Source organism: Mandrillus leucophaeus, unplaced genomic scaffold, assembly GCF_000951045.1.
Source record: "Mandrillus leucophaeus isolate KB7577 unplaced genomic scaffold, Mleu.le_1.0 Scaffold550, whole genome shotgun sequence".
Taxonomy (NCBI): domain Eukaryota; kingdom Metazoa; phylum Chordata; class Mammalia; order Primates; family Cercopithecidae; genus Mandrillus; species Mandrillus leucophaeus.
In genome coordinates this window covers 1,188,505-1,200,743 of record NW_012105920.1, presented here as the reverse complement: position 1 = coordinate 1,200,743, position 12,239 = coordinate 1,188,505, and the positions used below count along the sequence as shown (strand labels likewise).

Below are 12,239 nucleotides of genomic sequence, written 5' to 3'. Positions count from 1 at the left end.
ACTGCCAAGGTAAGTGAGGGCCGAATGAACACTGAGTGATTCTGTGCCTCACTGAGCAAAAATAACTAAACATGGGCAAAGAAGAGCCCAATGATCCCAGGGGCAAAATGTCATCACAGGCATTCTGCGCACACTTGCCAGGATACAGAAGCAACCAGACGCGTCATTCATCTTCTCAGAATGTTCACTAACATGTTCAGAAAGATGGAAAACCTTACTTGCTAAAGAGAAGGAAATTGGAGGTATGGCCAAGAGTATTCAAGGTCCTTTATGAAAAAGAAATGAAAACTTCTATCCCTCCTAAAAGAGAAGTAAAACAGAAATTCAGAGATTCTAATGCACCCGAAAGGCCTCCTTTGGCCTTTCACTTTGTGTTCTGAGTACTGCCCTCAAATCAAAGGAGATCCTGGTCTGTCCACTGGCAGTGATGCCAAGAACCTGGGAGGGACATGAGTGACCACGCTGCAGATGGCAAGCAGCCCGAAAAGAAGGCTTCCTGACTGAAGGAAAAGTACCAAGAGCAGAACGCTGCATATCCAGCGAAAGGAAAGCTGATGCGGCAAAAATGATGTTGTCAAGGCCGAAGAAAGCAAGAAGAAAAAAAAAGAGCAGAGAAAGACAAAGAAGGTAAGGAAAATAAAAAATGAAGTCGATGATAATGACAAATAAGGTGGTCCTACCGCAGCTTTTTTTTTTTCTCTTGTCTATAAATCATTTAACCTACCTGGACACGGCTCACTCCTTTTAAAGAAAAAAATTGAAATGTAAAGCCATATAAGATTTATTTGAAAACTGCATGATGGTGTTCTTTTTTCGTTTTTATATTATTAACAAGAATTATCAAGTAATTCTTTAGATAACCCTGTCATGGTGGTATTTTCAACAGCCAGCAACTTTGCCTGGTATACTATAGGGGTTATAAATCAGCATGGGAATTTCAAATTTAAGGTTCTTGTTGGTACACAGTATAAGTTAGTTATATACAAATGCGAAGTAACATTATTAATTAAACTGTTGGGCTGTGTGAAGGAGGGCCAACTGTGGGATTCAGTCATTCATTCAATAAATATTGATGAGTGCTTGGCACTGTTCCAGGCACTGAGGATATTGCAGCAAAACAGACACAAGCTCCTGCCCTCATGGAGCTTACATTCTGGTGAGGGATACAGAGCCACCAAAAAGAATGGCAGCGGGCCATGAGAAAGGATTAAAGTCAGGAAGTTAGAATTTGGGGATGGATTGAACATGGGACAAAAGAGAAGAGTCAAGTTGACTACAAAGAGTTTGCCCTAAGTAATGCAGAGAATGGTGGGCCATTTCTTGAGATGGGAAGCACTAGGGCAGTTTTGGACATAAATGGAGATGCATATGAGCCATTCAAACTGAAATGTTGAGAAGGCAGTAGGTGATAGTTGGCTTTCCTTAGGTTCTAGGGCAGGAATTCTTAACCTTTTGTGAGTGTACCTAGGACCTTTTTGGTGGTCCATGAAGCCCTTTCCAGAATAAATATTGTGGAGGAACCTATCTTAATGCAATAATAGCTTCTAGGTACATTATCAGGCAAACTATCCCAGAAGTTACAAAACAGAAAGCCTCACAGACCAAATTATAATGCTTGAATTGCAGGGTTTATGGAATCAGTTTAAAACCGCTTACAGCAAGAACTTGATGGGGTGGATAACATACACAGGATAGGGTATAGGCAAGGCAGATGGACCACACCACCAGAACCTAGAATTAGGCAATTCTCTCCTCTCCTCTCCTCTCCTCTCCTCGCTCTCCTCTTCTCTTCTCTTCTGTTTTTGAGACAGAGTCTCACTATGCTGCCCAGGCTGGAGTGCAATGGCATGATCTCGGCTCACTGCAACCTTCGCCTCCCGAGTTCAAGTGATTCTCGTGCCTCAGCCTCCCAAGTAGCTGGGATTACAGGCGTGCACCACGACGCCCAGCTAATACTTGTATTCTTAGTAGAGATGGGGTTTCACCATGTTGACCAGGCTGGTCTTGAACTCCTGACCTTAGGTGATCCACCCGCCTCAGCCACCCAAAGCGCTGGGATGACAGGTGTGAGCCACTGCGCCTGGCTAATATTGATATGTTTTCCCACTCTCTGCCGCATCAGCAGCACTGACAAAGTTGGACATCAGTCCCACTGACAGAGTTGAGGATGCTCAAGGTGGCTCAACAAAGGGTACTGGAGCAACTCACACTGCGCTGTTAGACACGGGTGCAAGCACACTCAGCCACAGCTGCAGCTCACCAATCAGCCTGCTGAACAGACCTGAATTTTAGCTGCATTTTTGGGGCAGAGCATATGGGTGCCAGGATGGGACCAAAATCTTATCAACAATGAGTGGCCATTTAGGGATGATATAGTTATCAACCCAGAGATGGCATGATCATGCCTTTTGACTTGGTCATTCTCTAAGTAAAACTCTTATTTGTTTCATCATATTTTCCACTTATTCTGTTTACCTTCAAAATATCTTTTTTTTTTTTTTTTGAGACAGGGTCACACTGTCACCAAGGCTGGAGTGCAGTGGCACTATCACGGCTCACCACAGCCTCAACCTTCAGGGCTCAGGTGATCCTCCCACCTCAGCCTCCCGAGTAGCTGGGACAATAGGCACCTACCACCACCCCCAGCTAATTTTTGTAGAGATGAGGTTTTGTAATGTTGCCCAGGATGGTCTTGAACTCCTGGGCTCAAGGGATCCACCCACCTCAGCCTCCCAAAGTGCTAGGATTATAGGTATAAGCCACTGTGCCCAGCCTACCTTCAATGTATCTTACTGATTACTAACTTTTAGGATTCAGCCTATGTCTCACAACCTTCTTGCTTACTCAACATCCTTATCTCTTAAGCTACTAGCTTCTTCTCTATGGTTAACACTTTTTATGAGTTTTATTCATCTGCTTATTTTTCTTATCCTCTACACCAGAATTGAATATTTTCAAATGCAGCACACTCATGTTACAATCTTTGAAATGAAAAAAAAAAAAAAAAAAGCATAGGATTAGAAAAGAAACCAATTTTAATAAACTGTATTTTAAAGTATAGTTCCATATTAAACAACATGATCTAGGCCAGCTGCAGTGGCTCATCCCTGTAATCCCAGCACTTTGGGAGGCCAAGGTGGGAGGAATGCTTGAGGCCAGGGATTCAAGACCAGCCTGGGCAACATGGAGAGATGCCCCATCTCTTTCTTTATGCACACACACACACACACACACACACACACACACACAGAGAGAGAGAGAAAATATCTGGTAGCAACAGGTCTAGTCATTACCACAATTTTGAGTAGTGATGAGCTTAATAATATTTTGAGTTATCACCAAAATAACTGTAAAGTAACATGAAAACATCTGTGATGACTATTGCCCACAAAGTCACAGGTACTTCTAATACTCCTGGGATTTGTAGTCAAATTCATAATAAAGGAAATGCTAGGTTTCAGTTGGTATTTTGTCCCGACGGTGTATGGATGGCAGGTTGGAATGCCCGTCCAAGCCAAGGGGGTTGACCTAACACTGCAGGGTCCACCTAGGGCCGATCAACTATATTCCCTAGGGGGGCCTGCTATTCCCGGACCCAGCTGCCCTCAGGGGAGAGAGGACACACTTATAAAAAGAGTTTGGGGCTGGCTTGGTAGTTCACTCCTGTGACCCCAGCACTTTAGGAGGCTGAGGCTCAAAGATCACTTATAGCCAGGAGTTTGAGACCAGTCTAGCCAACTTGGCGAGACTCTATCCCTAAAAAAACAATTTTTTTTTTTTTTAATTAGCCAGTTGTGGTGGTGCACGCCTGTAGTCCCAGCTACTTGGGAGGCTGAGGTGGGAGGATCGCTGGGCTCAGGAGTTCCAGACTGCAGTGAGCCATGATCGCGCCGCTGCACTCCAGCGCAGTGAGACTCAGTCTCAAAAATAAAAGGTGGAGGGGTTGGGGGTATAATTAGTTATGAAAACAGGTAAGACTTCCTGGGACAGAACGATCAAAGGGGTGGCGCCGGGTCCTCCAAAGAGCTACTAGCTCAGTCCAAGCCCCGCCTCGGCCCCCAGGGTAGCGGGCCGTAGAGCTCCACCCGCAGGAGCCCGGGAAACTCCGCCCCCCGGCCGGCAGGGGGCGCGAGCGCCGCAGGCCCCGCCCCGTGGACGTGGGCTCCGTGGGCGTTCCCGCTGCCAGGCATCAGCAATCTATCGGGGAACCGCGGTGGCCGGTGCGGTGTGCTCGGTGGCGGCTCTGGACGCTCAGGCGCCTGCGGCTGGGTGAGCGCACGCGGGGCGGCTAGGCGGCGAGGCGGCGGCGTGTTTCCAGGTCGTGGCGTCGGGCTCCCGGAGCTTTGGCTGCAGCTAGGGGAGATGGCGGAGTCTTCGGATAAGCTCTACCGAGTCGAGTACGCCAAGAGCGGGCGCGCCTCTTGCAAGAAATGCAGCGAGAGCATCCCCAAGGACTCGCTCCGGATGGCCATCATGGTGCAGGTGCGGGCCGCTGTGCGGGCGGCGGGGCGGGTACGCGGCGCCCCGGGTTAACTGTGTCCGGGAAGGCTCGGGGAGTGCGGGCCCGGGGAGCGAGCGGACCTGGGCCCTCGGAGCGGCACTTGGGGCCTATGGGGCCGTGGCCGCCCCTCCTCCGCCGAGCGGCCCGGCCGACCCTTCCGGAAGGTTTTGCTGATGTTGCAGGAAAAGCCCGGGAAATACAGTCTGCAGCTGGTGCTGCCTTTTCGCTTTGTGTAAACGAGAAGCCGCTTCTCTCCTCCTTTCTTGGTGGTGGTGTTTTATTATTGCCGTTCGCCTCAGGGATTGGGGGTGGGGGGGAATTGTACATGGTCTCTTTAAGCTAATCTGATTTTGACCTATCTTGTTCTGGAAGATTTTTGTCCTACGTGGATGGTGGCGACTGGCATGTGGGGATTTTTTTTTTTTAACCTATTTTTGGCCGTCATTTCAACACGTCATTTTAACGCTCACCCTCATTTTTCGTTTTAATTAGGCAAAACTATGCAGAGAGGTGTCATTTCTGTACAGTGCATTCACTTTGAGCCTAATCTGTGCTTTAAAGTAACATTTTCCCCAAATTTTCCAGGTTCACAGACGCGTTCTCGGTGCACTTGCAGCTGTCTGGTTTGAGTAAGAGTGGCTCCAGGGGGGTTTCTCATGTGGGCTTTTTGATAGATTGAGGATCGATCCCCTTTTGAGATTTCCTGAGGCTTCTGTGAGGTGGTGGGCTTGAAGGCCCCTGTCATTTCCCAGGGGCTCCTGCCTCCAGCTTCCAGTTTGCTGATGTCTGCCTTTGTATGAATAATTCTGGTTCTCACCTGCCCTGTTCCTCCTCGCTTCCAACACACCCAAGCTTAGTGCTCATGGTCAAGGTAGCTTGATTTTCCTCCCTACCGTGAGCTGTAATGTGTTTTAGGAATGACCAGATAGCCCTCAGTGGATTTTCAGGACTTAAAGAATACAAGGGAGGGCGACATTTACCGAGTGGATACCCAAGTGCCAGGTGTACTTCCGTTATCTTATTTCACAATATGTCTGTCATCTCGGTGTCCTCGGGGCATACCTAAGTCAGTACGTGGCACACAGTGCTTATTTGGTAGATATTTTGTTAAGTTCTAAGCACTCTGTTAGGTTTTAAGGACACAGAATCCACCTTTAGGAATTTCCAGTTTGGTTAAACGGGAATTGACTGGTAAACAAACATTGCCGTACAGAGGGGATGGATGCCACCTGATGGAACTGTGCTCCAGGCATTGTGTGCCTAGGAGTCCAAGATGACCCACCTTAGGGTGGAAGGTTGATTAGGAGGCGTTAATTCACAGAAGTGGAGCAGAAAGATGAGGATAGGGAAGTAGACAGGGCCTACAATTTGAAGAGCCGTGTTTCCCACTAAGGAACCTAGAACTTACCTTAAATATATAAGGCAGCCTGTTCTTATGAAGTTCTCACTCCTGGTGCAGGAGCTCTTAACCCCAGGGTCCGTAGGATGGTAGATAGAATGCAAGAGTTCCATGGGTTTAGATAAGAAAAAATTGATATCTCCATCTCCACTAACCTATAGATAAAATTCACTATTTCCTCTAATCATAAATGTAAGCAGCAAAGCAAAGGCATATTAGCAGTCCCTATGATTTTTTTCACCAGTGGTAATTACAGATATTTTCACTTTACAGTTGGGAGTTTCTCAAAATATAATTTACTCTCATTGCTACAAAAATCACAGTTGTTAGAGGCAGTACTAGATCTTGTTATTTAAAACTTTGAAGCTCACGGGTTACTGTACGCAAATTACCTTTCAAATGTTTTGATAATTATTTGAATATGTTTCCTTTTCAAACTTTTTTGTTTGTTTTGTTTTTTGAGATGGGGTCTCACTATGTTGCCCAGGCTGGTCTCAAACTCCTCAGCTCAAGTGATCCACCCACCTTAGCCCTGTAAAGTGCTAGGATTACAGGCGTGAGCCACCACGACTGACCATTTGCAAGCCTTTTTATTATGCATTTTTAAATGTTATTCCGAGAAAGGGACATCCACGGGCCGTAACAGGTGGGCAGAGTACCGTGTTCTAGTGGAAAGACAGAAAACCCAAGTTCAGACAGTGTGTTGAGGCTAGAACAACACCGCTGTGGAGGAAGTTAGAGGAGGCTTAGCTGTGGGGGAGGCAGGATGGAGGAAGCTGAACCTGATCAAGTTTAACATTCTGGGGCCAGGCTCGGTGGCACACGCTTGTAATCTCAGCACTTTGGGATGCTTGGGTAGGCAGATCACTTAAGCTCAGCGGTTCAAGACCAGCCTGGCCAACATGCTGAAACCTCGTCTCTACAAAAAAATGCAATGATTAGCGGGGCGTGGTGGTTCATGCCTTTAAGTCCCAGCTACTCTGGAGGCTGAAGCTGGAAGATTGCTTGAGCCTGGGAGGTGGAGGTTGCAGCGAACCGAGATAATGCCACTGCACTCCAGCCTGGGCGACAGACCCAGACCCTGTCTGAAAAAAAGAAAATAGTAATAACAACATTCTGGGCTTTCCTTTGGCATACTTGATAGTGAAAGAAACTCTTTATTATTAAAAGTAACTGATTTTTCTGTAATTGTGATTGAGGGTGGATTCAGAGTTTTAATTCAGAATTTAAAGTTGGTCTGGTAGGCTGAGCTGGTGAAGACCAAAAGGAAAGAAGCCTTTTCACTTGCTTGAATTTAAATACCTTCTTTTGCATTTATATGGGAGTATTGTTCTCCGAGTATCTGATACCTGATACTTTAGCCCTCATGCCTGGGGCATCTTGGGAGGGATGAGCTGGGCCCTCCAGCTTTTTGGTGGGAGGAGGGTGGCGATAGACCTTTGAGTTGCTCTGTCCTGGGAGGGTTTGAGCACCTGGAGGCATGCAGCGAGGTCAGTTCATTCTCTCTGTGGCGTAGGTGGACAGGTAGCATGGCCTGTTCTGCACAGAAGGGAACCCAGTTCACCAGCTGCTGGTTGGGTGAGGACCCTGGTATGTTAGGTGCTCAGAAAGATTCTGTGCCTTGCCTGAGCTGTGCAGCTAACAAATGGAGTCGATAGTCTCGTGACCTTGGTCTGATGTCTTTCTGCCACATCATTCTCAGTCCTAAGATTTAGGGCAAAGCATTGCTTTGGTCAAGGGTTCTTCTGCCGAGGCCCTTTGTCCTCTAAGCTTGTGCTGTGATTGCACCATTGGGCAGCACCTCTGGGTTATCCAGCACTGTGCCGGTGGTTGGGGGAGACAGCACCCAGACCAAAGGGCAGCAGGTCTGGGGCCCCTGGCACAGCCAGGAAGAAGTGCTATAGCCATTACCTGTGCCCTTTTATACAAGGGTAACCAGAACATTGTACAGGAAGGGTAGACAAGGGGTAGACAAGCAGGCAGAGCCAGGACGAGGCCACTGCAAATGTTCCATGATAGCCAGATGCTTAGGATCTGTATCAGCAGCCTAGTTGAGATCTGGTGGAATGTTTGAGAGCTGGAACATGAGTCTGCTCTCAGAAATGCCATTTGCTGTCTCTTCTGCAGCAGGAATTACCCCATCCTTCCTTTTTTTTTTTTTTCCATCTGACCTGAAGCCCTAAGCAAACACTGCGTGCCCTCTGTGACAGGTGTTGCTAGAGAATAACAAGATAGGCATCTTGCCCCTTATGAAACAATCACCAAACGCATAGTTCTTAGTGAGCAAGGGGAGCTGTGGAAGGGGACCTGAGGGAATGCTCTGAACAGGGCGGGGAGCATTCCAGACCCAGGGGAAAGCTGATGTTGAGGAGTCCGTGCGCTGCCATAGTCTTAGCTGTGCATTTTAATACATCACATCCAGAAAGAGGCCACTCACAGTGGAGAGAGGGAGTGAGGCACCTTATCATTGCTTTTCCAGAGTATTTTCCCTGTCCCCACAACTGCATCCTAAAAATTCAGCACATTTACTTTTAACGCTGTTTTAATACTCTTACTGCATCTGTGTGACGTTTAGCTTTATATTCTGTAAAAGCAGATGTTTGGGACTTCCCTTGCTGTAGTCAGATCACAGTTGGTATATTTTTAAGTAGCTCTTCCTGCCGGGCAGTGGAGTGTGGTGGGAGGAACCATGGTGTCAAATCATTCATTTGCTGCCTCTGTGACTCCCAACCCCCCAGGCAAGGATTTCCAGCCCCGCTGTCTCCATCTGTGAATGAAAGTGCTGGTTCCCACCCAGAGGCAGATTGTGGGATTACACAGGATGGTTTATGAAAGGCTCAGGGACCCACACTACAGGCTGTGTCTTCCCCTTCTTCCCAGTCGCTGTCACCGTCCACTCTGTAAAGCCAGGACTGGGTGCAGTGGCTTATGCCTGTAATCCCAGCACTTCGGGAAGCCAAGGTGGGCGGGTCACGAGGTCAGAAGTTCGAGACCAGCCTGGCCAACGTGGTGAAACCCCATTGCTACTAACAATACAAAAATTAGCCAGGCGTAGGTGGCATGTGCCTGTAGTCCCAGCTACTCAGGAGGCCGAGGCAGGAGAATGGCATGAACCCAGGAGGCGGAGCTTTCAGTGAGCCGAGATCCCACCACTGCACTCCAACCTGGGCGACAGAGCAAGACTCAGTCTCAAAAAAAAAGCCAGACCGTGCTGGAGGCCTGGGAGCAGAACCTGGCCCTGTCACAATGAAAGGCCTAGTGGGAAGCAAACCACCTGCAGAGGAGAACTGTGTTCCCTGTGGCCAGACTTCCCAGGTCCTGCACCTGGGAAACTGCCCCCGCGAAGGCCAGTGAGCAGCTGACTCCAGCTCCAGGCATGCTGCCCCGAACCGAACCATCCACTGTCACGGTTGCCTCACAGACCTCCATTCATTCCACTCACATCTGTGTGGCTGCTGCGAACTTGACAGTTTTTTTCTGACACACTTTTTCTGCTTTGCTCATTATCTGGGTCTTGTTCCTCATTATTCTTAACTGCAGAGGCACTTAAAGAGCCCTTTTCTGGGGCACACAGGCCCTTTGAGTCCAGGCGTGCCTGGAGCAGTTGTCTGGCCATTCCCAGCAGATGCTGCAGGATTGTGACTCTGCACAGGTGTCTTCTGTGTGTTTCACTAGACCATGAGGCAGCTCACCACTAAATGTAGTGGTGTGTGGTGAAAAGGGACGTGGGGCAGAGCTCAGTGGTAAAAGGCTACCTTTCTTGTGGCTGTGTTTGTGTCCTAAGAGAATGAGCTCAAGAACAGTGGGCTACAGTCCTCAGAGCCTTGGGGAAGATCGTGAGAAGGATGCTGCAGCTCTTCATGTGAGAGCGGAGGCTGTCCTCCTTTCACAAATAGGAGAACGAAGGTTTCATGTGCTGTCCTTCGAAGGTTTCATGTGCTGTCCTTCTGTCCCAGCTGTCACGGCTGGGCCTGGGACTGGGACTGGGGTTGAGGTCAACATCTAGTGGTTCTAAGCCAAAAGTTAACTGCTCACTTCCCTCCCTCTGTTTGTCCTCCTTCTAGTCGCCCATGTTTGATGGAAAAGTCCCACACTGGTACCACTTCTCCTGCTTCTGGAAGGTGGGCCATTCCATCCGGCACCCTGACGTGGAGGTGGATGGGTTCTCTGAGCTTCGGTGGGATGACCAGCAGAAAGTCAAGAAGACAGCGGAAGCTGGAGGAGTGACAGGTGTGTACAAATGGGCAGCATGGGCATTCAGCCCCCACCCTGAAGCTCCCAGGGGTCCTCTTCTCAGATAGCAAAGCAAACCTCCCCCAGCTTGCCTTCTCCCACATGTGCAGATCAAGCGTATGGTGCCCATGTTATTTCAGCAACACCTCCTGGACTCAGCATCATCTGTTGCATGATATTTGGTGTTTTATTTTTCCAGATGCTTGGAATATAGCCTTTAAAGTTGTTTTGTTTTTAATAGACTTTATTTTTGTTCATGGCAAAAGTAAGCAAAGAGCAAAGAGTTTCCAATACCCGCTCCCCCACCTACCACACAGGCTCTTCCTTGTCAACATCTCCCACCAGAGTAGTACATTTGCTATAATTGAGGAACCTACATTGACACATCATTATTGCCCAGAGTCCAGAAACTCCTGATGCTGTACATTCTATGGGTTTGGACAATTATGTGATGACATGCATCTGCTGTTATAGTATCATACAGAGTAATTTCAGACCTGCACCCTTCTGCAGCCCCCTTAAGATTAAGGAAGAATAGCTCATCTCTGAGAGGGGAATGAGGTAGGAGGCAGGGCTCAGGCACCAAACCAAACCGAGGACTAACTAAAGCAGGGACAGGGACGAAGCAGCTTTCCATAAAACACCCACCAGTGTGCCATATCAGTTTACCATTGCCATGGCAATACCCAGAGGTTACCACCCCTTTCTGTGACAACAGTCTGATGACCTAAAAGTTACCACCCCATTTCTTAACATGTCTGCATAATCTGCCCCTTAATTTGCATATAATTAAAAGTGGGTGTAAATATGACCACAGAACTGCCTTTGAGCTGCTGCCTTCAGCACACTGCCTGTGGGCTGGCCCTGCTCTGCAGGAGCAGTCACAGAGCCATAACACTGCTGCCGCAATAAAGCTGCTTGCTTCTACCACCAGCTCGCTCTTAAATTCTGTCCAGAGCGAAGCCAAGGACCCTCCCAGGCCAAGCCCCAATTTAGGGCTGGCCTGCCCTGCATCACTTTCACCGCTCTAAAAATCCCCTGTTTATCCCTCCTAATTCCCAGCAACCACTGCCCTTTTTACTGTCTCCTCGGTTTTCTCCTTTTATGTCTTCTCCCATGTCTTAGTACAGGTCATGTCAGGTGACATAGAGAGCAGAGCATAAAGCAAAGCTATTAAAAGCTTTATTAGGAGATGTAATCCTAGGGCAGCAAGAGAGAGGAAGGAAGGGGAGGCAGGAGGGCAAGCACAGTGCCTGCCATATGTTGTCAAGCTGGCCACGGCTTCATGAGAAACAGCCAATGGCTTGGTCATGCAGGATGCCCTCACACAAGTCCTTTGCCACCAAGTTCAGAAAAGCCCCTCGGAGCAGGAGGAAGGGAGCGGCATTATCCATTGGTTCTGTCTCTTGTTTCTTACTGGTTTTTGCTTGCCTGAGGTGCGTTCTCTGCACTTCCAGATTGTGCTACTGGCCTCTGCACAGTCACACCCTGCAGCCAGGGCTGCCTCTAGATCTGGAAGTGGCGGGAGGACTCAGAGTCCCTGGTTTTGAGTTGGCCTGTTGGTGACAATGCTGTGTTTGTTACTGTGGTGGTCACTACAGGGTAGGTATGCCAGGGTGTGGCCCTTACCCTGAGGTAGTGACAGTGCTAGGGAAAAGGCTATAGCACCAGCAGCCACTGTCAAGTAGCCCAGCCTGGGGATACAGATGAACTACATCCAGTACATGTAATTTTATAGTTCCTTGTTTCTTTTAACATCTAAATGTTTACTCTATTTGGAAGTTTTCCCGGTGTGTGCTGATGTGGTGTGAGGCATGACTCCAGTTTTATTTTTTTCCAAATGATGATCTAGTTTCCCTACTTTGTTTTTTTGTTGTTGTTGTTTGTTTTTGTTTGTTTTTGAGATGGAGTCTCTGTTGCCCAGGCTGGAGTGCTATGGCATGGTCTTGTCTCACTGCAACTTCCACCTCCCGGGTTCAAGCGAATTCTCCTGCCTCAGCCTCCTGAGTAGCATGGTGCCTGCCACCATGCCCGGCTAATTTTTTGTATTTTTAGTAGAGATGGGGTTTCACCATGTTGGCCAGGCTGGTCTTGAACTCCTGACCT

The 12,239-nt window shown here is 48.3% G+C and overlaps 1 protein-coding gene across 1 annotated transcript in view; it reads left to right on the top strand.

Annotated features, from left to right (window-relative positions):
- The first annotated feature begins 4,165 nt into the window (after positions 1 to 4,165).
- PARP1 (poly (ADP-ribose) polymerase 1) overlaps positions 4,166 to 12,239 on the top strand; it is a 46,153-nt gene continuing 38,079 nt past the window's right edge. Inside the window, exons 1-2 of the mRNA XM_011997975.1 lie at positions 4,166 to 4,482; positions 9,965 to 10,130. Of these exons, the coding sequence (XP_011853365.1) occupies positions 4,363 to 4,482; positions 9,965 to 10,130 (286 nt within the window). The 5' untranslated portion in view covers positions 4,166 to 4,362. The remainder of the gene's footprint in view (positions 4,483 to 9,964; positions 10,131 to 12,239) is intronic.